The sequence below is a fragment of the Caretta caretta genome, chromosome 4, assembly GCF_965140235.1.
Source record: "Caretta caretta isolate rCarCar2 chromosome 4, rCarCar1.hap1, whole genome shotgun sequence".
Taxonomy (NCBI): Eukaryota; Metazoa; Chordata; order Testudines; family Cheloniidae; genus Caretta; species Caretta caretta.
Genome location: NC_134209.1, coordinates 22,487,155 through 22,515,089, shown reverse-complemented (window position 1 = coordinate 22,515,089; position 27,935 = coordinate 22,487,155). Strand labels below are relative to the sequence as shown.

General features: G+C 44.2%; 2 protein-coding genes across 2 annotated transcripts in view; one reads left to right on the top strand and one right to left on the bottom strand.

Moving 5' to 3' along the window:
- Positions 1–27,685, bottom strand: part of ADAMTS3 (ADAM metallopeptidase with thrombospondin type 1 motif 3) — a 194,825-nt gene extending 167,140 nt beyond the window's left edge. The window contains 3 exon segments of the mRNA XM_048847260.2: positions 10,654–11,060; positions 25,692–25,719; positions 27,282–27,685. Coding sequence (XP_048703217.2) covers positions 10,654–11,060; positions 25,692–25,719; positions 27,282–27,350 — 504 coding nt within the window. The 5' untranslated portion in view covers positions 27,351–27,685.
- LOC125635507 (myb/SANT-like DNA-binding domain-containing protein 7) lies at positions 11,987–14,032 on the top strand. Its single transcript, XM_048847261.2, has 2 exons — positions 11,987–12,905; positions 13,494–14,032. The coding sequence occupies exons 1-2, from the start codon at positions 12,323–12,325 to the stop codon at positions 13,577–13,579; spliced, it is 669 nt and encodes a 222-aa protein (XP_048703218.1). The 5' UTR covers positions 11,987–12,322; the 3' UTR covers positions 13,580–14,032.
- Positions 27,686–27,935: the final 250 nt, after the last annotated feature.

Genomic DNA, 27,935 nt, shown 5'->3' with positions numbered 1-27,935 from the left:
CAAACAAACAACAAGGGACCAGTCACTCTAAACTACACTCAGCAGTCGCCCTGGCTGTGTGTGACACCTGGAAACATATTATGGGTATGATCCTCAGCTGGGAAATCAGTATACCCCTAACCATTTAGGCTGATGCTCAGTTCCCATTCATCTTAATGATGAATCCCTCAGAATCTTAAGGAATTCCAAAATCCCTTAAGAGGCTTTGAAAATCGCAGCCTTTGATACTGCAAATATAGTTTTTAGGCTCTAGAATTATAAAGAGGATAGTTTCCATTTCAAAATCACGGCAGCTTTTATTTCATAAGATTTAAGTAAGGCCCATGTGACTTTCTAGAAGCATAGTTTTGCATTACAGTACATCTTTATATTTCATAATAGTGTTACTAGCAATACTGCATTAAAGTACCATAAAGCTAGATCTGTGCTGCCAAGATGAGCATTTTCAAACACAACTTTATTATTTCTACTACCACTTTTGCCCCAGTGGGCTTGCATAACTGTTAATCTTCTCTACATCGAGTTTTGTGGTCCTGCTCAAGGCAGTTGCTTTTTGGTCTCCCCTCTACTCTGGCAAAAGAAACTTTTGAATGTCATGAGGAACCTCAAAACTCTATTAATTATTAAACATTCATTAATAATTAGGTACAGTTTACTGCCTGACAGGGCCTGCTCCTGCTCCACCGAAGTCAACAGAAATTTTGCCATACACTTCAACAGGAGCAGGATTATTGCCCTAGGCTGCAACTCTGACTGGGACCAAAACGGCCAAAACAAACGTGGTACTAGAGGAGAAGTTACAATAAATGCTCTCAGGACCTGAGCACTGCAAAGGAAAGGTAGGGGTCTCAAGGTTAGAGGGAGAGCTGGAATAGTGGAGGACCAGGCTCTAGAACTAGGAGATGGACATTGCAATAGTGAGTTCCATTTTAGAAGGCAGGCATCCTTTATGCTCCTTGACAAAGCTATTCAGATGCATGGAATGAATGTAGGCAACATGTCCATAATGCATTTTACACCACTGCTGTCTCTTGCAGCCTTTTCCCCAAGCCTCCTGCATAAAGAATGAAGGGGGCGGACATCCTCTTTTCTTGATATCTGTTTCCCTGGGTTGATGACTCAGGTATAACATAAAAACCGACTGTCAGAACGGATGAGGAAACCTTGCAGACAGGTGAAAAGTAATCCCCGTGACCCCACTGTTAATTCCAGGCCATTTAAGTACACGTACATAGCCAGCCCACACGTCCTTACATGCCCATGTATTTCTGATACCAGAGGAGCGGAATACTGCACAGACTGCTCATTGTGCGTTGAACAGGAGAAGATGGTGTATACATAAACACATTTTTAAAAGTCAGAATGGAGTCACATCTATTTTTGTATGCGACCGTTAACACTAATGTTATTGTGTAAGTACCCCATTATCTTGAAGAGGACTGTAGAAACTAAAGCCAACCTGAGCTGGACTGTAAGCTCCTCTATGCAAAAATCCTGTCTCTGCATGCATTTTGGCAAGCGCTGTGCACAATTTTGCATTCTATACTGTGTTTTTAGATTAAGACAAACCTAACATACCTATCATATTGCCTCTGTGTGCTACAGAAATGAATCAAAATCTACCTCTGTTTGGTATTTTTAAAAATATGAATCGTATTTTAGTTAGCAATGCCAGCACCAAAAAAAAAAAAAAAACCCAAACAAAAAAATCAACCTATGCTCATTTATAAATGGTAACAGGCCCAATCTTCACCCTTTCAAACCAAAGCCTGAGTAAACAGTAAGTGGGAGTTTCAATGGTAAACTCCCACTGATTTCAACAGGAGCAATTACACAAGTGCTGAATGCTTTTGAAAATCTCACCCCTGGGCTTTATCATGTGTGGTGAAGGTTACAAACCCAGACTCTTTCAGGCTAATGGTGGAAAGAAGTTCCAGAGGCCAGGGCTTTCCAGAGTATAGTCTTCCCAAGCAAGGCTTTAGAGAGCAAGATCAACCATCATGAGGTCAGCATCTTATAAGGAAAGTTGCACTCTCTTGGCCAGCCATTTTGACCACAAACAACAATAGATCCAATACAACAATGACTGCAAGCGATCTTGACAATTGATAATCTGTGCTTTACAGTGAGGCAACAATAACATTCCCTGCCCACAAAAGAATCATCTTGGTCTTAACCACGTGAGTCAGGAATCTCTTCTGATGTTTGCTCCTGAACATGTTTATATATTAAACAAATATTCTGAAGTGTGAAAAGAAACACATTTGTTTTTTTTTTAAATTGAATAATCCTAATCATTGTTAGCCCATTATCTTTACCCCATTACAAAAGGGTAAAACTGAAGCAAGTACTGCAAATACTTCCTCCAAGTCGGTCTGTGCCTCCCTCTCCTCCAGAAAAGCACACAGAAGAGGATCAAAGGAGAGGAAATCTCCTCTCAGATTTAGCCTCAATCACTCTCAGCTTTGTCTGCCTTCCTTGCCCAGAAGCAGGCTGCTGGACCAGTTCCCAAACCAAATGGCTATCCAGAGGCTTGCCTGCGGCTCTGGCCCTGCTCCTCATCTCCATGGGAGCCATGCGCTTAGGGCTCCTGCAGCCACTAGCTGCCTGGGAGGCTCTCCACCACAGGGGCAGTGCAGCAGAAAAACACCATGGTCCAGAGGTGGATGATGCTCATGATCCCTGGTTGCAACCCTGACATGCCCACTCCCCACCTGTCCTTAGTCTATGCACTCCCCACTCGTGAATCATCACATTGGTCCCTATGGAGGTGGGAGGGATACACTGCAGCAGACCATGGCTGACCTCTTCCCTGTCCACACTGGAGGGCTGGGATCTGTGCAGAACGGGTTCCATCTGCATGCAGCTCAGAGGATACAGCCCATTGCTATTATGCTCCATTTTAAAACTCCGCAAAACTGTTTTCCACTTGCAAAAACAATTATCTAAATCGACTATTTGTTTAAATCGACTGCACATTTCAATGCTCAGAGACATTTATGCAGTTCCCCTATCATCTGGCCTGAATTAATCTAGAGTAAGATCACAGCAATACTATGGTATATCAGTTCAGTTTTTCCTATGACCACACAGCTCCTGGAACAAACAGGGGGAGGGAGAGTTGCCCCCTAAGGTGATCATTATTTCAGAGGACAACTTGGCTGGTGAATAACCCTTGAAAACAAGAAGAATACAGCTAGGTAGAAACTCTGAACATCTTTCCTTTTCACGACATAGTCCAGAGGTTTCCCCAAATCAACAGACAGCCAGGAGATTGCTAAAAATAGGCTTCTATACCCACCTGCTATAATAAAAAGTCTCTCCTGCATCCCCTCAGAGAGGGACTTCATTTAAGTTTTGGGGTTTAATTTTATTTCTATCGGGGGCTGGGGAACAATAAGCTACAGGTTTTTTTTATTATTATGCATATTATAGTGATATATATTACTTAGATAGCGCTACTGGCATGCACATCAATTTAAAGACCAATACTAGAAAGACTGATCCTCGGCTATGAAGAGTCCATCTCAGCATTCATTTAGGCATGCCCAAAATTCCTAGTCAGTGGAAGTTTGTTGCGCAAAGAATGCATGATCAAACCGTAATATAGGGCTAAACATATACAAACTGATTTACAGAAACCACAGTAGACAGGGGGCAACATAGCTCCACTGATTTACCTTAGCTGAAGATCTAGTTCAAGGTTCCTGCCCCCTCAAGGGCTTATAGTCCAACAGACATGATTTCAGGTAACCATTCAAAAGACTGGCAGGTGGCAGAGAGGGCTAAGAACAGGACTAACGGATAGCAGACCTGGGTTCTTCTCCCAGCTATTTAACTTAACCTTGTGCAAGTTCCCTCCAAAAGGTGTGTATTTACTCCCCATGGTACCTACCTCATCGGGGTATAGCAGGTGCACAGTTTGCAAAGTGCTTGGACATCTTCCTCTGAAAGAAGCTATCTATGTGTAGGTTATCATCACACATGCCGATGTGACTGATGAGGATGTCAACGTTGGATGGCTTCACAAAAATACATTTTAAAGAGTTCTTTGGAAGAGAGACCCATAGAATCGTAGGACTGGCAGAGGTGATCTAGTCCACCCCACTGCACTGAGGCAGAACTAAGTATTATCTAGATACTGACAGGTGTTTGTCTAACCTGTTCTTAAAAACCTTCAATGCAGATATTCCACAGCAGCCATAGGTAATTTGTTCCAGTGCTTAACTACCCTGACAGTTAGGAAGTTTTTCCTACTGTCTGACCAAACTCTTCCTTGCTGCAATTTAAGCCCATTACTTCTTGTCCAGTCCTCAGTGGTTAAGGAGAACAACAACCTTTTGCATACTTGAAGACTATGTAATGTGTCATGTCCTCCGCCCCCACCAGCTCCCCTGGTCTTCTCTTCTCCAGACTAAACAAATCCTTTTCTTTTTTTCCCCTCAAATCTTCCCTCATAGGTCATGTTTTCTAGACCTTTAATCATTTTTGTTGCTCTCCTCTGGACTTTCTCCAGTTTGTCCACATCGTTCTCAAAAAGTGTGGTTCCCAGAACCAGATACAATACTCTAGTTGAGGCTTTATCAGTGCTGAATAGAGCAGAAGAATTACTTCTCGTGTCTTGCTTTCAACATTCCTGCTAATACATCCCAGAATGATGTTTGCTTTTTTTGCAACAGTATTACATTGTTGACACATATTTAGTTCATCATCCACTATAATATCACTTGGCACGCAAGTGGTAGGCATCTGTTCCAAGTGTAGGAGGCAGCAGGCCCAAAACAAAGTGAGAGAAGGACACCAAAAGCCAATAATCCAGGTCCCACTAAAGTCAATGGCAAATCTCCCACTGGCCTCAATGAGATCACGATCTGGCCCAAAGAGAACAACAAGGAAGCAGCAAATACAAAATCTCAAGAAGAGGGAAGCTGGGGAAAACACATCTACATACATTTGTGGCTGCTCTATCCACAGGTTGCAGTTGGCCTTGAATGACAAAAGGAAGAAACCAAAACAAATGCAGGAGCCTCTTGTATTTGTCCATTCTCCCTCCCCCATCACCCCACACACTCCCTCAAAAGCATATTTAGGGTAAAAACATGAAGTTATCCATCAGCAACATGGCAGGACAATGGATTTCTCCAAGTATAATGGTTTGCATAAATCTTGGATGGAAGCTGCTAAATATTTAGAAGGCTCCTTTGTGCCAGATGTTAACATACTAAAGAAGCCTGCATGGATCTGTAGAGTGTATGTCACACGCTGGGGAGACTACAGGGGTGAGAGTAAAGAGCTCCAGACAAGCCAGGATGATGGTGACCCTAGGTATTTGCTTTAGTCAAAGTTTATTACAAAACAAACCATTAAAAACAGCAATTGAAAGTCCATTTTTAACAACTGATTTAAGTCATGATTAAAACATTTAAATCAATCTACCTTGATATTTCTACACTTAAAGTCTAGTGAATTCCATTACTTAGAAGCTTACACGCTTAGAAAGCTGTATTTAAAAAGCACAGGAGTTGTTCAGCTATCCTTTTTCCACCATGCAGATTAAAAACACTTATTACACCAGGCACAAATAAATACGAGAAACCTGTCTCCTGCAAATCTGCTTTGAACTGATTAAATTGCACCTCTTTGAAAGTCTTGCAATTATGTTCCAACTCTGTTGCACCATGTTTCTCCATCAGAGAATGATACTCTCTTAGCAAAAGATCTTACATGATCAGGTAAGGTTCCATCATTTTTGGATGGGACCATTAAGGCTGCTGTAACTGACCAATTTCTTAGAGTCAGACCTGTCAAATGTATAAAATGACCAATACAACCTCAGGGGCATATTTTGCGTTTAAAAGGAAGTGAACTTGTAACTACCATACTTACTAACATATGTTACAGTCAACATTTCATTTAGCCCAGAGGTGCGTTAAATATGTCCCCACAGGGGTAAGCCAGAGGTGAAGGTACACTTAACAGAGTTCGACGGATCAGATCAGCTATGTCTAAATTAAGCATCTCCTGAACACTTATAGGGCCTGTTCTCTCTCTTCACAGACCAGAAAAGATGGGATAAACAGAAACAGAGGGGGATAGGAGTTATGGTGTCATTGCTGACCTGCAAAGAGAATAGAGAAAAGGGAACGCAACAAGAATAAGGGAGTATGAACGTGTGATGGGAAATTATGTGTACTTGTCTTACTAAATGTAGCTCTGGGAAACATTTCAGGCCTCGTTAAACCTATTCAATAGTGCACCTTTGTTGTAACCCCATTTAATTAATTTCAGTTGGTTCTATCTTTAAATCTTTAGTAAAGCAAGTGAACTGAAAGAAAAAGTGAGGCAACACTTCTTCTACAAATGGAGTTAACCTAGACTACAGCCAGCGCAACTGTAACTTATTGATCCAAGCTAGTTCGGGCTTTTCTGCTTTGCCCTTCTCCAGTGACAGAGATCACAGGCTTTGATTTCTCAGACTCAACAGCTGAGGGATGTTGTTATATTCAGCTGATTAATGTCAGCCTGGCAGAAGGATATAAAGTTTTCCCGTAATAGTCTTCCAAGTTTATCCCTTCTTCCCACTGCTCCTTCAACATTTCTGCTTTAAGGCAACTGAATTCTAAGTTAAGACCTCACTTTTCCAAACATTTTCCACTAAAGCTTGTCCCTGCAAAGGCAGACAGTGTTAGCTATGCTGAGCATCTGCAGGCCAAATTCGGCCCAGACCTGTACCCCCAGGCAACCCCACTAAATTCAATAGGGTGGCATGAGGTATAAATCAAGGCATAATGTGGCTCCATGCTACTATGCAAAATCTGAAAAGATTTACTTTGCACTGTGAAATCCCTTGGTGAGTAAAACACAGTTATAAGCTTTGTTGTAACTCTGACAACAGTATTTGACAAACTATGAATACTACAGTTTGTCACAGTGATTGAAGCAACATAGGGAATATACCATCAAAATTGAAGGAAACTATATTTCCAAAAACAAGGCCTCAGCCCTGCATTGTGTAGCAAAACTAGTGTTAGACAGTATTGTGGATCCATTTTCCCTCCTAAACACATCTCATTTCCTTTAAAATCACTCAGAAATTCCATTTTCATGTCAACAGGCTTTACAAGTTACAGATTCCTCATTAAATGCTCATATTTCATAGCACTAGCCAGCCATTCACAAACCTAGAATTATAAAATATAACTTTCAAACATGGTCATAGAAAAAATGTGACAGCTTCTACTATTACTCAGGTGCTTTTTTTCTAAAATTACTGGTTATGCATGCACTTCTGGGAACCAATTAAAAAAAAAAAAGGATTACCTTAAGAGACATTACATAGATTTGTACATAAGAATTTTCCTTGCAATGTTAAAAACAAACTGTTAATATCTTAATTATTTTATGCAATGATAGCCAAATAAACAGTTTTGTATTGAAAGAATTCTGATAATTTGTCAGGTTTTTTTAAAATGCAAATTCAGACATAGGAAAAGTCCAGAGGCAAAGTTCTGCTTTCAGTTCACCAGTGTAAATCCAGAGTTCTCTATACATTGATGTCAATGTAACAGAGCACAATTTGGCCACATTATTTTCTCAACAGCAATACAACCTTACTGCCAAGTATGAAACCTGGTAATAAGCCAATATAAATTCTAGTAATATATATACACAAGTACAATTTAATGAAATACAGAATGTGCCCAACTACCAGCAGGTATCTTACAATTTATGTTGAAGTTTTTATTAAAAACCTCCTTATTTCAGATTACTTACTCACAAAACAAAAATTTGCCAGGATTTTCATTGACTGGTAGCAAGCCAAGTATTCCATTCTAGCTACTCAAGATATCAAACTTACCTTATAAACTACACAGTCAGTGAACTGTTACCATAGTGATTAATTCCCCCCCCCCCCCCCTCCCCAGGTGATAACTCCTTTCTGGAGGCCAGGGACTGGGAGTGGCAAAGCAGCTAAGATACCCAGAGATTCCCCTTACCCAGAGGGAATCCCTATGTAGCTAGTGAAGCCTGTTTTGTAGAGTAGAGCAAAACAGCTGGAGGGGAGGCCAGGATCTTGTCCCTGAGGGTTTAAATAGACAGCACAAGCAAATGAGGCAAGCTGAGTGGAACAGGAGCCAATACTGGCAATAAGTTATCAAAATGGGGTGAGTGTCAAAAAAAAAAAGGGGTAACAACAAGGAAGCAGAGTAGAAATAGTTACTTTCACATGCTCTGTGCAGCACATACCTCACATCAGAGATAAAATCCCCCTGTTCTATACTGAATTGGCATTGCCCTGCATTTTTTATACTATAAATTAGATTTTTTTTTTATTATTAGTTACTAGTAATAAAGTCCAAACACACAGAGATACATTTAATCAATTAATCCATACTTCACCGCCAGCTTTACCGGAATGTCACAAGCTAGGCCTTCAGGGCTTCATATTTCAGCTCTGTATTTGAAAGCTAAAAACTACTTTCTCAGTCAGATTTCAAACATGGGTTGAATACTATAGCTTGTAAGGCAGTGGTTCTCAAACTTTCGTATTGGTGACCCCTTTCACATAGCAAGCCTCTGTGTGCAACCCCCCTTATAAATTAAAAACACTTTTTTACATATTTAACACCATTATAAATGTTGAAGGCAAAGTGGGGTTTGGGGTGGAGGCTGACAGCTTGCTACCCCCCATGTAATAACCTCGTGACCCCCTGCGGGGTCCTGACCACCAGTTTGAGAACCCCTGTTATAGGGCCTAATTTTAATCCCATTAAACTCTATAGCAAAATTCCACAGACTCCAATGGGAAAAGGATTTGGCCCTATATTCACAATGAGGAATTTTGCAGAGTTCACTTGAATTTCCCCACTCCTGAGGGATGAGTTTGGGAAGGAGGACTACAGAAGCATCAGAACGTGGACTCCCTACTACATAGCTTCCCAGGATCCCAAAAGGTAGATACTGAGGGCAGCTGCTCGGTGTGGATCTCTGACCAGCCCCACCTTGGCAGGCCACTCACCCCTCTACAGGATCCCAGGGAAAGAGAGATGCAGGCACGTGGCCTGAGTTACTACTGCTCAAAGCCGTGGCATTTTAGGTGCAGTTATTCACTCCCCACCCTAGGTTACCTAGGAGGCTAAATACCATTTAGAGCATTTCTTCTTGGCCCATCCCCCCCCAGAAAACACATCAGCCTCCTAATTTTTCATTTAGGACCCCACGTTACCTGCCTTCCTCCGCTTATAGAAGTGGAGGTTAGCAAGGACAGGAACTGCTCCATTCCAATTAACGCAACACTCAGCAAGGGCGTCTTTTCAGCAACACGTCTCCCTTTGCCTGTGCAGCCACACACCTAAAATCTAACTCTGTCTAATCCAATGTACTGTCTTGAAGCGTTACCGATAACGCATAGCTCCCAGCCTCAGCAGCTCATTTAGAATGAGAGCACCATAGCCATTGCTTATATGAAGACACATACTGGGCTCAAAAATCTGCACGTTATCTTTGTAAATTGTGCGTACTATTACCAAACTGGATTTTAAAAAAAATAAAAAAAATAATTAAAAAAACCCACCAGCAAATCGATCATATCAGGTATAAACAAATATCAATTATGAAGATTTCCTTTCTTTAAATTAACGAAAGTTCATTAAACCAGCGAGTGGTTTCCATGAAATAAACTAATGTACAACTTCACATTGCATTCCAGAAACAGAGGAGCATAGCTGGCTAGTACTTAAGGTAGAATGGGATCAAATCATTTACGCGTCTGGCATCCAAGATGGGAAGCTCTTTCAAAGAAGGGACATCTGTTGTTGCAGGCCTGCTCATACCATTTCTCTCTTGAAGAGCAGTATATAAAAGCTCTATATTAATCTTCCAGGAAGTTGCAATTATGTTTATGTTACTGCTTCTACTACTTAAAGAGTACAGTGCAAGTATTATTAGCTTTCTTTGACACATGAATTGAGTTAATGAACTGCATATGCAGTCACTATATGTCCAATCTTTATGTACGGCATCTGTGCACCAACCCAGTCTATCTTTACAGATAACGCTGCTGAATCTACACTGACATACTTTAGTCTAACATAATAACCAGACCAAAGTACCTTCCGAACACATCACCTATAAGTACTGTGATCCAACTGATGCTTTTAAAGTGTTAGAATAGTATAGAAAAAGAGGGGTCTATTTTTTTCTAAAGAAACATGCCTGATTACTTTTAAACTGTCATTGTTATTTTGGGGGATCAGTCTGTGAATGTGCTGCACCTCAAAATATGCATAATAATATTGTACATAGACATCTATTTATTTATATCGTTTGTAAGCTCACGGACTATAAAACTGCTAATGATAACTTTGTTACATTTATTTTCCCTGTTTGCAACATATCACAAAAACCAAAATACCACACTAACAGGTTTGATTTGTATCTCTCCTACGAGGTCAATAAGGGATAAGTCCTGCAGTGGAGGTATTCCAGCATGAGGCCCAATGACTCCACATAAAACAAGGGTGCAATTTCTAATGGGTTTAGAAAATGAAGTTAACCAAATTAGATCATAACTGTTGGATACTTAAACAGTAACTAAAGCTTTGTGGAAAAGGGATAAAGATCCAAACATATATGCCATGGAATAAATCTTACCAGACCATCACAGTTGCTAATAGCAACAGATGCTCCTGGGATATCAGTGATGTCTCCAACATATGCACAATTGGTCCACAGAGGCTCTTTTTTCCATATCCGCTCTGTTGTGCTTCTAGTCTGACTTTTGTTACCAGCCTCAGTTCCATTTCCAGTTTCCACAGCGTCTTCATACCATTCCACTACAGCCTCCGGAGCCACCAGATGGGTGTTAGGCTTCAGCCTGAGATGGAATTCCCTTCCAAAAGCTGTGATGTTAAAATACAGTTGTTTGGGGCTTTGGGATACATCCCTTGTTAATCTTCTTTGATGGCTTGCGGAGAGAATATTGGAGATGAAGCTTCCATCCGCACCAGTGCTGATCGGAGTCACTAGCCCATACAGCCTCGGTCTGATTTTTGGTAAATCTGTCCAAAAAACAAACACACACAAAAAAACAAAATTGGAATGAGAGTATAAGAACAAGTTTGAAAAATGGAGAACAGATACGTAGCTACAGAATAGGAAACCACCAAAATAATGATGAGCAAAGAAATTCACTTACAGCTGTGTCATGGACTCATCCATTGTATGTAAGTATTGCGGATTCTTCCCAACCATGATTAGTATTATGCAGTAGACACCAGAAAACCAAGGAGATATAAGGTGAATAATGCACTTGAGGCCTAAATTCAGAGGCGATGTAAGTTCGAACCTTACGCACTGACTTAAGAGCCCTTAGTACTACTTACATTCACTCCACTGATGTATAAAGGAGTCTACCAGAGGGGCCAGAAGATATAAATTAAAGTAGGGTTGGAGGTATTTTAATTTACATCTATGAAATGGTTGTGCTTCCCACACCGGCCCGGAGAGAGAGCTGAAGTAGGCCAGCTGGGCCCAATCAGCCAATTCAGCAACAAAGAGAGGGAGATTTAGGCTGTGTGGAAAGCACTATATTAGATGGGAGCTCACCTGTGAAGGAACAGACAGGGCTTCTATAAAGCCAGGAGGCTGACAACACAGCAGAGAAGAAGCCTGCACTCTCTCTCTTCTTGAGGAAAGGGAGAAGGAAGAGGGGATAGGAACCCAGGTGGAAGAGTTTACCTAGTAGCCCCAGGAGAAACTACTGACTAGGAAGGCTCATGAAGGAGAAGCTTAAAGCAGCATGGTAGGAAGGAGTCCAAGAAACAGAGCAGTAGGTATGGTGAAGTCCCAGACCTTAACTGCTCATTGTAGGGCCCTGGACTAGAACCCAGGGTAGTGGGTGGGCCTGGGTTCCCTACCATCCACTGCAGAGTGGTATTGCTAGGTGCAGTGAACGGGAAGACTCAGCCCTGGTCTACACTAGGACTTTAGGTCGAATTTAGCAGCGTTAAATTGATGTAAACCTGCACCCGTCCACACAATGAAGCCCTTTATTTCGACTTAAAGGGCTCTTAAAATCGATTTCCTTACTCCACCCCTGACAAGTGGATTAGCGCTTAAATCGACGTTGCCGGCTCGAATTTGGGGTACTGTGGACACAATTCGATGGTATTGGCCTCCGGGAGCTATCCCAGAGTGCTCCATTATGACCGCTCTGGACAGCACTCTCAACTCAGATGCACTGGCCAGGTAGACAGGAAAAGAACCGCGAACTTTTGAATCTCATTTCCTGTTTGGCCAGCGTGGCAAGCTGCAGGTGACCATGCAGAGCTCATCAGCACAGGTGACCATGATGGAGTCCCAGAATCGCAAAAGAGCACCAGCATGGACCGAACGGGAGGTACGGGATCTGATCGCTGTTTGGGGAGAGGAATCCGTGCTATCAGAACTCCGTTCCAGTTTTCGAAATGCCAAAACCTTTGTGAAAATCTCCCAGGGCATGAAGGACAGAGGCCATAACAGGGACCCGAAGCAGTGCCGCGTGAAACTGAAGGAGCTGAGGCAAGCCTACCAGAAAACCAGAGAGGCGAACGGCCGCTCTGGGTCAGAGCCCCAAACATGCCGCTTCTATGATGAGCTGCATGCCATTTTAGGGGGTTCAGCCACCACTACCCCAGCCGTGTTGTTTGACTCCTTCAATGGAGATGGAGGCAATACGGAAGCAGGTTTTGGGGACGAAGAAGATGATGAGGAGGAGGAGGTTGTAGATCGCTCACAGCAAGCAAGCGGAGAAACCGGTTTTCCCGACAGCCAGGAACTGTTTCTCACCCTAGACCTGGAGCCAGTACCCCCCGAACCCACCCAAGGCTGCCTCCTGGACCCAGCAGGCAGAGAAGGGACCTCTGGTGAGTGTACCTTTTAAAATACTATACATGGTTTAAAAGCAAGCATGTGAAAGGATTACTTTGCCCTGGCATTTGCGGTTCTCCTAGATGTAGTCCTAAAGCCTTTGCAAAAGGTTTCTGGGGAGGGCAGCCTTATTGCGTCCTTCATGGTAGGACACTTTACCACTCCAGGCCAGTAACACATACTCGGGAATCATTGTAGAACAAAGCATTGCAGTGTATATTTGCTGGCATTCAAACAACATCCGTTCTTTATCTCTCTGTGTTATCCTCAGGAGAGTGAGATATAATTCATGGTCACCTGGTTGAAATAGAGTGCTTTTCTTCAGGGGACACTCAGAGGAGCCCATTCCTGCTGGGCTGTTTGCCTGTGGCTAAACAGAAATGTTCCCCGCTGTTAGCCACAGGGAGGGGGGAAGGTTGAGGGGGTAGTCACGCGGTGGGAGGAGGCAAAATGCGACCTTGTAACGAAAGCACATGTGCTATGTATGTAATGTTAACAGCAAGGTTTACCCTGAAAGCGTGTAGCCACTGTTTTATAAAATGTGTCTTTTTAAATACCGCTGTCCCTTTTTTTTTCTCCACCAGCTGCATGTGTTTCAATGATCACAGGATCTTCTCCTTCCCAGAGGCTAGTGAAGCTTAGAAAGAAAAAAAAAACGCACTCGCGATGAAATGTTCTCCGAGCTCATGCTGTCCTCCCACACTGACAGAGCACAGACGAATGCGTGGAGGCAAATAATGTCAGAGTGCAGGAAAGCACAAAATGACCGGGACGAGAGGTGGCGGGCTGAAGAGAGTAAGTGGCGGGCTGAAGAGAGGGCTGAAGCTCAAATGTGGCGGCAGCGTGATGAGAGGAGGCAGGATTCAATGCTGAGGCTGCTGCAGGACCAAACCAGTATGCTCCAGTGTATGGTTGAGCTGCAGCAAAGGCAGCTGGAGCACAGACTGCCACTGCAGCCCCTCTGTAACCAACCGCCCTCCTCCCCAAGTTCCATAGCCTCCACACCCAGACGCCCAAGAACGCGGTGGGGGGGCCTCCGCCCAACCAGCCACTCCACCACAGAGGATTGCCCAAAAAAAAGAAGGCTGTCATTCAATAAATTTTAAAGTTGTAAACTTTTAAAGTGCTGTGCTTAAAGTGCTGTGTGGCATTTTCCTTCCCTCCTCCACCACCCCTCCTGGGATACCTTGGTCGTCATCCCCCTATTTGTGTGATGAATGAATAAAGAATGCATGAATGTGAAGCAACAATGACTTTATTGCCTCTGCAAGCGGTGATTGAAGGGAGGAGGGGCGGGTGGTTAGCTTACAGGGAAGTAGAGCGAACCAAGGGGTGGGGGGTTTCATCAAGGAGAAACAAACAGAACTTTCACACCGTAGCCTGGCCACTCATGAAACTGGTTTTCAAAGCTTCTCTGATGCGTACCGCGCCCTCCTGTGCTCTTCTAACCACCCTGGTGTCTGGCTGCGCGTAACCAGCAGCCAGGCGATTTGCCTCAACCTCCCACCCCGCCATAAACGTCTCCCCCTTACTCTCACAGATATTGTGGAGCACACAGCAAGCAGTAATAACAGTGTGAATATTGGTTTCGCTGAGGTCTAAGCGAGTCAGTAAACTGCGCCAGCGCGCCTTTAAACGTCCAAATGCACATTCTACCACCATTCTGCACTTGCTCAGCCTGTAGTTGAACAGCTCCTGACTACTGTCCAGGCTGCCTGTGTACGGCTTCATGAGCCATGGCATTAAGGGGTAGGCTGGGTCCCCAAGGATACATATAGGCATTTCAACATCCCCAACAGTTATTTTCTGGTCTGGGAATAAAGTCCCTTCCTGCAGCTTTTGAAGCAGACCAGAGTTCCTGAAGATGCGAGCATCATGCACCTTTCCCGGCCATCCCACGTTGATGTTGGTGAAACGTCCCTTGTGATCCACCAGAGCTTGCAGCACTATCGAAAAGTACCCCTTGCGGTTTATGTACTCGGCAGCTTGGTGCTCCGGTGCCAAGATAGGGATATGGGTTCCGTCTATAGCCCCACCACAGTTAGGGAATCCCATTGCAGCAAAGCCATCCACTATGACCTGCACATTTCCCAGGGTCACTACCCTTGATATCAGCAGATCTTTGATTGCGTGGGCTACTTGCATCACAGCAGCCCCCACAGTAGATTTGCCCACTCCAAATTGATTCCCAACTGACCGGTAGCTGTCTGGCGTTGCAAGCTTCCACAGGGCTATCGCCACTCGCTTCTCAACTGTGAGGGCTGCTCTCATCTTGGTATTCATGCGCCTCAGGGCAGGGGAAAGCAAGTCACAAAGTTCCATGAAAGTGCCCTTACGCATGCGAAAGTTTCGCAGCCACTGGGAATCGTCCCAGACCTGCAACACTATGCGGTCCCACCAGTCTGTGCTTGATTCCCGAGCCCAGAATCGGCGTTCCACAGCATGAACCTGCCCCATTAGCACCATGATGCATGCATTGGCAGGGCCCATGCTTTCAGAGAAATCTGTGTCCATGTCCTGATCACTCACGTGACCGCGCTGACGTCGCCTCCTCGCCCGGTATCGCTTTGCCAGGTTCTGGTGCTGCATATACTGCTGGATAATGCATGTGGTGTTTAATGTGCTCCTAATTGCCAAAGTGAGCTGAGCGGCCTCCATGCTTGCCTTGGTATGGCGTCCGCACAGAAAAAAGGCACGGAACGATTGTCTGCCGTTGCTCTGACGGAGGGAGGGGCGACTGACGACATGGCTTACAGGGTTGGCTTCAGGGAGCTAAAATCAACAAAGGGGGTGCCTGTACATCAAGGAGTATTTCAGGCAGGACTTCACGGAGGGTTCCAATAAGAAATGGTGCACCTAAGTTATCGTTCTTATTGGAACAAGGAGGTTAGCCTGGCCTCTGATTGATACATGGCTAGATTTACCTCGCTGCACCTTCTCTGTGAGTGACCTAGAGGAATGAGTCCCCTAGACAGGGGAGGAGGCAAATGAGTACAAAACAAATCTGGTCTATTTCTTGTTTTGACCCACTCCATCTATCTTTTACATCTTTGGCTGGCAGCACACGGTGCAGAAGGACTGCATGCCATCCACATCTCATGGCTGCTCGGCAGAAGATGGTACAATACGACTGCTAGCAATCCTCATCTCTTGCCTGCCTGGCAGAAGATGGTACAGTACGACTGCTAGCAGTCCGTATCGCCTGCCGGCTCACCATAAGACGGTTCAATAGGACTGACTGCAGGACTGAAGAGAATGACCTGGTCAAGTCACTCCAAATTTAGTCCCTGCGCCCATGTCTGCCCAGGCGCTCCCAGCCGACGTGGCCAGGAGCACCTCGGACACGACGAGGACGACTACCAGTCGTATTGCACCGTCTGCTACCAGAAGGCAATGGGTTGCTGCTACTGTGCAGCAAAGCCGTACCGCGTCTGCCAGCACCCAGGAGACATAGGGTGACGGTTACCTGAGCGGGCTCCATGCTTGCAGTGGTATGGCGTCTGCACAGGTAACTCAGGAAAAAAGGCGCGAAATGATTGTCTGCCCTTGCTTTCACGGAGGGAGGGAGGGAACGGGGGCCTGACGATATGTACCCAGAACCACCCGCGACAATGTTTTAGCCCCATCAGGCATTGGGATCTCAACCCAGAATTCCAATGGGCAGCGGAGACTGCGGGAACTGTGGGATAGCTACCCACAGTGCAACGCTCCGGAAGTCGACTCTAGCCTCGGTACTGTGGAAGCGCTCCGCCGAGTTAATGCACTTAATGCACTTAGAGCATTTTCTGTGGGGACACACACACTCGAATATATAAAACCGATTTCTAAAAAACCGACTTCTATAAATTCGACCTTATTCCGTAGTGTAGACATACCCTCACTGTGGAATGACACAGCCAGGGGAGCAGGCATGCAGACTGCCTGATGCAGCTGGTGCAGAAGGACTCTGAAAGACTCCCCCAGAAAGGGAAATCACAGGGTGAGCTGGCCAGAGGGCTGAGCCACGAAGCAGCCGTACCGCAACAGAAGGAGGTGCCACCCAGTGGCGAGCAGAGGACCCAATGACCAACTGCTTACAGCACTTGAGTTATGCCAACTTAGTTTCCCTTTTATAGAGATAGAATGGGTGTAAGCAGGCCTAGTTAGTGTAAGGGAATCTAATTTATGTCACCACTCTGTTTGACCTCAAAGTCAATCCTGAATTTCCTTCCTTTTGTGCCACAGTCAGGTCTTTACTGTTATTCTGACACAGCAATTTTAACCACAGAATTATTTCTCCCCCTGTAAATAAACATGAAGAGATCCAAACAGAAAGAGAAAATGTATTCGACAGAATATTGCCCATCATGTTATGTATTTAGAAAACAATTTCAGCCAAGCTCAGGCTTACAGATATCAGTTGCAAGATTTCCACTGACTTCAATGCAACCAGAAGTTGGCCCTTTAAATGCATCATATTTACTCATCTTATTACATCACTTCAATTCTAAGCACAGAGATATTATTACAATGATCTGTATAAAAAGCCACAAATGTTTAGTACCTTCATGTGATAGCAAGGATGTTTAAACTAAAAAAAATAAATAAATAAAATTGAACATGGGCCCAGTTTTCAAAGTTGGTTGAACATATGAAGATATGCCAGGATAGGCACCTTGACTGTAAGGCTCTAGGGCCTAAATTAGGTAGGTGCAAATGTATGTGTCCAATTGCACATGGCCCCCATATGATTTAGGCTTCATACATAGTGGAGACCAAAGGCCTGAATTTTTTCCATTTCAAAGTACTCAGGAGATTCCTTGCTCTTTATGTGTAAGTGCCAAAAATGAGTGAACACCTATTTGCTCGGATTCTCCTTTACAAAACCCCATGTGATTCTTCTACATGTGCATTAAACAAAGTAGTTTGTTTCCTTGCATGGCAGCTTCCCAAAGAAAGTGTCATGTTTTGTACTGTAACTCGGCATTCTCAGAAAACTGATTTATAGTGTAAAAATAAAACCCGAGGGATTCTTAGCTAGAGTCATCCCAGCAAATGCCACTGCAATGATTCAACATGTCAATGTATTAACACAGCCGAGCGGACGGGAATCCTATCGGCTCTGACATGTCCCTCCGTGGCTCTCCAATGGAGGTCTTTTTTACCCACTGACCTACTCTTTCCCTTCCTGAAACCTGAAGCAGGATATGGTAAAAGACACAGGAGAATGGAGAAGGTGAGAAAACCAACTTTGAGAGATGCTGGGCAAGATCCTGGACCCTGCTCCAGTGATAGGGCACCTGTAAAGCCAGCACATCCAACACCCTGTGAATTGTACCTCCATAGGAGGGATCCTCAGGTGGTGTAGGATCTGCTTTGGTGGCTCTGTGTCATCACTGTTCCCTGCCCTAGGCACAGGGGAGAAAGGAGGCATAATTAGGATGCCTCTATACATTGCTGAAACCCCCAGCTGCCTAGCTGTTGAGGCTGTGTAAATCAGCGTAGTCCTGGGACAGATCTAACTTAGCCCAGGCATCCAGCAGGTAAGCATGCCCAGACTGGAGGAAGAGTAAAGGTGGGTTAAAGCCACTTTTGCCTACCTGCCCTCTATCTGCCACCACTGGTCAGAACAGAGGATTTGAGCCACAATTCCTACCTGATAAGCAGCAAAAGTAGCTGATCTGTAGGCTTTAAATTGGGTCCTAGATGCACATATTTGCAGGAGTGAATAGAATGCTCGAAGCGTGCCAGAATGCCAGTCCATGAAATGTAAGTCCTCTGTGTGCTGTGTAACAGGTACAAGACAAGCAATGGCAGTGCATGCTACCCCATAGTTCCTCACCAGTCTCCTGGAAGAGCCACTTAGTTGGGAGAGGGTAACTTTTTTCCTCCCTTCCCATGCAGTCCATCTTCTAGGAGACTGGCAACAAACTTGCTTTTTAGTGGTATATGGATAGCTGTCTCGTAGGAAGTTAACTGTTAAAGGACAGCTATGATTTATTTCAAATAACCACCTAATGGCCAACCATCCTGAACTTAAGCCTCATGTGGACTATGGCTAAGTTACCCAAGGGAGGGTCTCTGTTTCTTTACTTCCCACCATATTTCCTCAACCAGGATATACTGGGGCCTGCTATTTCTCCACTTTATACTGATTTTACACCAGTGTAACACCACTTAAGTCAGTGGCGTTAACTCTCAATTTACACTAAGCATCAATGAGAGGAGAATCAGGCTATTAGATGTCCAGGTCTCTTCCTGTGCTGGTAGAAGGAATGGCATTCCCTGTGCAAGGGCAATGATTCTGGACCAAACTGCTGCAGGATATGAGTCTGAGCATAAATCTTACCACCTATGGAGCATGCTGTGAGGCACACTTGGCTCAAGGCAGAATTTCCTCAAATGATCATGTAATAAAGACAGCCAATGCAAAAAGAATTAACCAGTCCCGATTCCTATAAAGTGGGTGTTGGGGCGGGGGGGTAGAGGGCAGTGCTACCTTCTTGGTACCATTTGATATATATCTTTACTATTGAGTGGCTCAGATACTGATGTGTGCCACAGAAATACCTCTAAATAAACATACTTAATTAAACGCATTAAAACTTATCCATTCTCAGCCTAAAACAGATTTGAATGTATGACAGAGGTAAAAGGCTCTCGTATCCAATATCAATCCACTGAATAATCCAGAACCTATTTATGCAGACTACCCAGTACTGATAATGTAATTGGAAAATTCTCAATTGCTACATTCAACTATTTCTCCTAATTATAATCTATTTCTTACCCTCTAAAAAACGCTCCACAACCCTATCATGGTAAAACACAATCCTGGCTTCAGAACACAGGCTGAGATATACAGTTTGGCATCTTCACCCCTTTCCACCACTCCAAAGATTGAAATAGTGCCCCTTCTATGACACTTACTGTCGCTGACAGCTTCATGTCACAGAACACTAACCCATTCCCCACAGTTGGGATTACCTAGTTTTGCAGCCGAGTTGATTCTGCATTAAATTTCCTCAATTTCTAACTGATATTACTAACAGTAGAGGCAGTCAGGAAAAATAATGTACTAATAGCTGGTGTATGGAAATGGAAATTTTTCAAGCATGTTCTGGAAATATTGCAGTCAAGGTTAGTGAACATACCCTAGTCATTCATACCATTCATTGTGCTGAAAACTACTATGCATACCACAATTAAAATTACCAACTCACAGTGGGATCTTTCCTGAAGGAGGCATTCACTCTCACCCATAATCAATACAGTCACATCAGCATTAAAAATGCTTTTAAACATTATGCGTATCATTTTAGGGCCTGATCCTGTAATCCTTACCTCATGCAGGACTCCCATTTAAAAATCACTGGGAATTTTATGTAAGGATCAAAAAATTTTATCCTGAGAGTTAGAGATGGAACCAAATCAAAACTCCAGATTCCACTTTTTCCTGAGAGTATTTGTTTGCTTTTTGGAGTAAGCAGGGAATAGGAAGCAAAGAAGTTGAAATCTGAACACATCCAAGTTTTGTCACTGGGCCCAATCACAACTCTCAATCCTAATATCCCCCAAATTTCAGTGGGGCTAAATATCCAGATCCAAATTTCACATTTTAGGACCATTTCTACTTAAAATTCACTTACAGATCAGTAAAACACAGGTGATTTCTTACTTTTACCCACAACAGAATATGTGTATTTTTCACACAAGCAGACATCCAAAATGCACAAATGACAGCCTGACAAGCAAAGCCTGAATTTGCAGCACATCTGAGAAGTTACTTTGTACTTTTTATGGTAATGTTCCCAGATTTCAGTTTGTGGGGGCAAGCAAATTGCAGTCATTAATAATGAGAACAGCCAGCTGACCACAAGGAGGTGGGCATGAAGGATGGGAAGAGACATATTAAAGTTTTTGCCATCAGCAGAGGACTTTCCAAGGTCTGTAAATGTTGAAATGGAAAAGGAAGTCTCATTTGTTCAAAGGCAATCAAAATTAAATGTGACAAGCTTAAATACTGAAGAGAGCCAAACTCTTCCACTGACTTCAGTCATCTTTTTTTGTAGACTACAGTTTATGGAAATGCTATTCCATCTGTAGGGGTTATTTTTTTCAGTTTCTCCATTTTCAAAGCTGCACTGTTTTGCTAATTCCAAGTCTTACTAATAATCAGTGAAAAGCATGAGGAGAAAGAGGTGAATTTTATGTTCAAAATTGTTCATTGTTTAAGACAAAAGTAATCATTTATAAAAATATCACATTCTTTTATTAAGCGTTCCAAAACACAGTCAGGTAAAAGATGCATCTGTAAGAAAAATATATTCATAATATTTTTTTAAATCTAAACAATATTAAAGCATTAGCACGTCTGAACCACACAAGTTGACGTTATTTACCTTATTAGAACGAACGATAATTAAGATTCAAATGTCCTACACTTTCTTTGCACAACTGCATTTGAAAGAGGGATTGTTTCATTATGGGAGATTTTTTTCTCTTAATAGAATGTATTGGCCAAATTTTGGAACCTGGGGAAAGTAAAGCACCAAATACACAGATAAGTCAACTTATTTAGGTGCTTATTTTCTGAAATGCTGAATGCCTACAAATTCTACTGAAGGCAATGAGTATTTTGCACCTCTGGAAATCAGGACAAGTTATTTAGATGTCTAATTAAAGGTAGCCAGTTTGTAAAGTTTTTCGTTTAATATTTCAGAAGTTTTTCTTTGCTAATTATTACCAGTAAATAAGTATTTAAACAAGGGCTTCTATCCTCCAACTTGAATCTGCACTGAGGTTGTAGGGCCACAGTCTGCCACCTGAGTAGTATCTGACTACTTGAGTCCCTTCACTGATTACTTTGAGCAGTTGTACAGTGTATTTAGTGCCAGTCAGGGTGGCAGAATCTAGCTCATAGTGATGAATTAATCATAGCATGACAGCAAGTTATAGCTTCTCTGCAGGATGAAATACAATAGCTACCATGTAATATTCCAAGGCAGAAGTAGCAGCTCGGAAACCTGCAGGGATATGACATGACATCTGTATTACTTTTACCACAAAGGTATGGCTCCTTTGCTTCCACCATAACTACTGTTTGTTACATACTATCTAAGCTGACAGTATCCAATACTGGAGAAGGTAGTTATTTGGTCATTTCATCAGTAAACACACATCATATGAGAAGGATAGTGGTAACAAAACTTGGATTCGTGTAGAATAGATAACCTCCAAGCTGAAAGGACCAGCGTAGCACATTATCAGCTTATTGGGCACAAAGGGGCATACCATTTTGCATACTGTAATATATCTAGGGTGGGAGCATCCAGAGCCAATTTTTCAAGGGAAAAACTGGGAATGAGTGTTAAGAATTCTTACACTTTCAGAGGAAAGAAATGCTTAACTCCTAATACATCTGTCACTTTTATCATGGTAGAACAGAGACTGTGATAAGCCTTATAAAGGGCAGAGGCAAAACTGCTCCAGTCATTTAGCAAAAGTATTTCTCAACACTGAGAAGGGTAATGATACAATCCCAACTAGGGACTCAATCTTACTGCCCTTGCCTGTGTTAAGTATTGAGAGCCCTAAGAAGTTAGGAAGCAATTTTGGTTGCTCTCTTCTGAGCAGTCCAGCCAATTCAGAACCATCACATACATGCTTCAGAGGGAGCTGTATCTGGCACTTTTTGGCCAGAAGCAAGGTCTGAGTGAGTGGAAGCAGAAGATGGAATAAGAAAGGTGCCCTCGGGGGTCGGACATCAGTAGGAGCTGTGGTTGTTTAAGCACTTCTAAAAAAATCAAATTCAAGGTTTCTCAAGCAGGGTAAACAAAAACGGAGGCTCTCCAGTTTAGTGGCTAGTGAATTATTGCCCTCAATGACTCCATTTCCTGTACTGTGAACTTGACCCAGTGCTATTAGCAACTCAAGTATTCCTTTCCTGAGTGGCCATACAGGATGCTCTCTGGTATTTTCACAGTTCCTATAGCATGACAGACCCTTTGCATCACTCCAGTGAAACTGGTTTATGCAGATAAGACGACAAGCTGTTCACTCTCTCCAAAGGCAGCCTGCCAGTGTCATTTCAGAGTTGGAAACCAAAGCATCCTTCAAGTGGTAGCAAGAACAGCACTGTCAGCTCACAGCACGCACACATTGTGGAATTCTGGAGCACACAGAATGGAGAAGCGGCACCAAATCAAGTTCCGAAACCGTCTCACAAGAATGCTTTTCTAATTCCAACATCTGAAAAGTCATATCATTCACAATAAGATTTCTGCTTGACAATTATTGTGCACCTGCTCATTGAATTAAGTTATGTAGTAATTTAATACATTAATTTAGTGCAGTTCACTGTGTTTATACATTCTATGTGGGTGTATTTAAAAAAAAAAAACCTACACAATTAAACTCATCTTAAATGACCACTCAGGGTACAAGCAAAGATCAGCTGCTTAATAGAGGCAGCCATAGACTAAAGGTCAAAGAAAAGTGTATAGGAAGCTGCAAGAGGATACTTGAAAGTGGTTGCTACCTACTTGGAGACGGTTCTAAGACAGATTCCACTGTACGTATTTCACAGCAAAAACAATCAGATTTCACAGGACCAAAGACATTTTAAAAATAATGGTTTAAAAATGCCCTTTCAGTACAAATTAGGGCAAAAACCAGCACCAGATATGTTTTAAATGCAAAAGTGTTTCTCCACCAAGACACTATCTATTCAGGAAAATGCAGTAGGTAAAGCAAGTCACTTACAATCGTGTTTGGTAAGCCTCCTCAAAAGCAGAAGATCTGAGAAGCTTATGGGCCAAATCTACCTGCCCAAGAAAGAGTCACAGAGGAGCCTGAAGGCAATGAAATCAATGTAGTTCTACTATGCAGGAGACAGTAGGCTGCAGTGAGCTCTCACAAGATGTCAAGCACTATGCAGCTATGCTCAACAGGAGCCCCAGCCACACCACTGTGAAAATAGGCTGGGGTACAGGCGCAGACTGTGAGTAGGACCAGAGCCAACCCTTGGGTATGGCAAATTGAGGCAACCGCTCTGGGCCCCACGCTTCGGAAGCCCCGCAGGCCAGTGCTGTTGGCTGAAGCAGTTAGTCCCGGAAGGGACGGGTCGGTTCCAGAAGTGACGGATTCGTCACTTCCACTCCAGGCCCCACACCCACCTAGGGATGGCCCTGAGTAGGACCAGTGAATCCGCAATAGATTACTAAGGAAGCAATACAGCAACTGCACAGGCTCCTATTACCACCTCAGGATTAAAAGGAGAATTCTATCCTGATCTATCCCCTATGGAGCACACAGCCCAGTTATGCCCAGAGACACACATTTGCCCCATGTATGCAAGATTGTATCCCTAGCCTCTGTGAGTGTCTCAAGAACATTCTCAAACCGTGGCAACTGAGACATGAAAAAGACAAAATAAAGAGAGAGAGAAAAGATCTATTTTCCAGGATAAGGATTTTTTTTCCTGAAGTACGATATAATTTCTAAGAGCAGCATTTCCATATAGCTTATGGTTACTGAAATGCAAAAACAATCCAAACTGCATAGAAACAACCAAACACAAAACACAAGGTCAGCACACAGTTGGAAAAAAAAAGGGTTTGCCAATTAAACATAAACCCACACAAGTGCCTCATTTCCCATTACTCAGAGTAGTATCAGAAATTAACCTCAACACATTAGAATTCAGTGCCAGAATTAAAATTAAGAGAAAGACCTCCACAACTCAGGAAAATGCTTGAACTTGCTTTCAGAACACCTGGCATATGCTGGAAGGTTAAAACTTCAAATTGGGAGATTTTGCTGGGGTGGAAGCATTACTCTCCTATATAGCGACCTTTCATTTGAGAGTTTCAAAGCACTGTAACAAACATTAAGTAAGCCTCATAACATCCCACAGAAGTATTATAAACACCCTTTTCACAGATGAGTAAACGGAGGAATGCATACGGTTACACTCCCCAGGTCAAATACTAACCCAAGAAGAGCATCCAAGAGACCAGACACCTATTCCTATATTCTGCTAGCTAGAACTCATTCCCTTCCATAAAGATAGAGGACCAAATTCTCAGCTGGCACAGCTGTACTGAAATCGATGGAACTGCTCCCATTTGCACCAGCACAGTATTTGTTCCAGAATTTCCAGTCTCTTCTTTTCACCACTATCCCTTGAGAAATGCAGTAGTTCAAAAACAAAGTGATTTAAATTTGTAATAGAGATGGCAAGGTTTTAAAGTGACCAATGGATACTGAGGGAGAAACCTTTTCTTCAGGTCCCTTATTCACCCTGTATTCCGTCATCATAACAAAATATGTCTTGCTAAAAAAAAAAAAAAAAAACATTAAATGCTTACACACGATATCAAGACTGTCCAAAAACATGTTTTGCCCTTCCCAAAACTGAGTAAGTATTGCTTCCTTTTTTCAGAAAAGTACTCAGACAAAAAGAATCCCACATATCTGATTTACCATGAGATTTGAACGGCCAGTTTAACCGTGCTCCAGTTTTTAACTTTTGTTGGTTTTGTTCTTTTAAAAAGGAAAGCGTAGATTTTGTTGAAGTGTGAGGGTGAAAATGAGAGGGCATAAAGACAAATTACATTACTGCAGATCTATACATTTCTGCTGGAAGGAAGAATCTATGGTTCAAGTGTGAAAATGTTGTTAGTCTGCACATGCACTAATAGTGTCTTCTTCAAGAAAAGAAGTTTAAATAAACTGACTTATTGAGCTTATTTACTTCACTTTCCTTTTCGGGGGAAAAGCAAAACAAAAACGATTCTTACCTATTTGGATCGTTCCTTCTTTACCAGCCTGCAGAGGGGAAAAAAAAACACACACACACACAAAACTGTTAGTTTAATTATTATGTGCTGTGTTACTTACTGCAAAATATGTGTTTCTGGAAAGTGGAAAATCACTTGGTTTGTACTGCACTGTTGGTAGATTTCTGCTTTTGGTTTTCTGAGGTGGCGTTTTTCCCTAACTGAATAACCAGCTGTTCCCACCAATATACGAATAGACTCCATAATAAGTTTAACATAAATAGAGCAGCTAAGAAGTCCTAATTCTGAATGAACCATTCTATAAATTGTGACACTGTGCCAAAAAATAATTCCAGTGGCCAAAGAAAGGCCTTAAAATGAATTAACGCTATGATTCCTGAAGAGTGGGCGTGTGAAGGAATAATCGGGCATATATGGTGACAGTTTTGATACCAGGGAAACCAAGGAAAGCAAACTACCCTTCCCTACGTACAGGCAGTTAGGCATCAAGCTGAATAGCTCATGCAAAGAGATGGGAGCGCTACATACACAGGATTCAGACAGAGCAGCCTGCTGCACCCTGCTGGAGTCAATGACAAAACTCCCAGCTGGCTGCGGGATAGGACTCAAGGTAGCTGCTGCCAGACTAAGGACTCATTCAAGTTTGTGGTTTACCTTGCTGGGGACAGAAAAGGGGACACTAAACTCTGCAAAAAGAAGGGGGTGGGGAGGGCAGCGGAGAGACATGCTCAGAAAGGGAAAAGCCAGGAAACGCTCCCACCACTCCTCCTCCCCCCCCCCCGATCTGTCAAAGCAAACTTTGCAGCAAAAGGATTGTCCAAGCAATTCCCTTTTGACACGTGCATAATGGATCGCTCTCCCTTTAAAGCCGAATGATTTCCTCCGCAGCCCACGCGTTTCCTCACTGGCATGAGAGAGACCAGAAGACAATTACAAGCACCTTGAAAAGAAAACCCCGCTTTGAATGGATTTCTTAAAGGATCAGAATGAAAGGGGGAGAGAGACAAGAGAGCAAGCTTCCAGATTCATTCATGATTCCACATGCCCCGGGACAGAGGGACGGTGAGAGCTAAGCAAACGAACAGATTTCAGAGTAGCAGCCGTCTTAGTCTGTACTCGCAAAAAGAAAAAGGAGGACTTGTGGCACCTTAGAGGCTAACCAATTTATTTGAGCCTAAGCTTTCCTGAGCTACAGCTCACTTAAGTCTTCTCTCTCTCTGCTGAGATTATTAATCACCGGAGGGACTAATCACGGTTTACGTTATGGGGGAAGCGCCTAGCTTCGGTAGCAATCATTCCTCCGAGATCAAGCCACTCAACAGTCAGTCCATTGAAGAAAACGCGATGAAACCAACCCCAGCCTTAGCAGGGGTCGGCGGATGTAGGTGAAAATAAAGGAAGGCACTGCTGCTCCGCTGCACGGCGATCTAACTGGAGGGAGCAGCCCGGCAGCAACCAGCCCTGGCGCGGTTAGCCCGTACGGGCAAATGCCTACAGAGCAGCCACCCGAGCTCTGCCCCCCTCCGCCGCTACAGAAGCCGGCGGCATCAACCTGGCGGACAAAGCGAGGGGTGCGACGTAGCCGCTTACCTGTCCCGCGGCGGAAGTCCTCACCTCTCCCAGAGAGGCTGCAACGAACAGCAGGGGCAGGAGAACCATCACGAGTCCCGAGCCCTCCCGAGAACAAACGACCCGCGCTCCGCCACGCCGCACGCGCCTCCCCCGGCCCCCCGCAGAGCCCCGGGCACGTCCCCGGGCCGGCAGCGGACAGGCGCTCGGAGCGCTCCCGGAGGCGCCCGCCCAGCCGCTGCTGCTCCAGCCCGCGGGGCCTGGCCCCGTCTCGGCTCCCTCCGGCCGGGGGCCGCTGGGCTGCCAGGAGCCGGGGCAGGGAGAGTCGCTGCGCGGCCGCCCGTCGCTCGCCGAGCCCTGCCTGCGCCGCTCGCCTGGCGACCTGCGGGGCTGATAAAGCCGCCGGCCCCAGCCCGCCGCGGGGCTCCTCCCCTGCGCGCGCCACCCACGTCAGGGGCTCCCCTGGCGCGGAGCCGGCCGGCCGCCGCCTCCCCGGGCTGCCGGCGCCGGCTCCGCTGCAGGTTCCCCCCCGCCAGCCAGCCCGCCCGCCCGCCAGCAGCCCCTGCCCCGGCTCTCCGGCGGGCCCTGGGGCAGCAGGCAGCAGCCCGGGCGTCCGCCTCTGGAGGGAGAGGCTGTCGGGCGCGCTTCCCTGCTGCGCCGGGGGGGCAGGAGCCG

Bases quoted from the DNA above. Each gene is read 5' to 3' on its own strand.
- LOC125635507 (XM_048847261.2), top strand. From the start codon at position 12,323: ATGCAGAGCTCATCAGCACAGGTGACCATGATGGAGTCCCAGAATCGC. The intron at 12,906-13,493 runs GTGAGTGTACCT...TTTCTCCACCAG, and splicing joins AGGCAGAGAAGGGACCTCTG to CTGCATGTGTTTCAATGATC.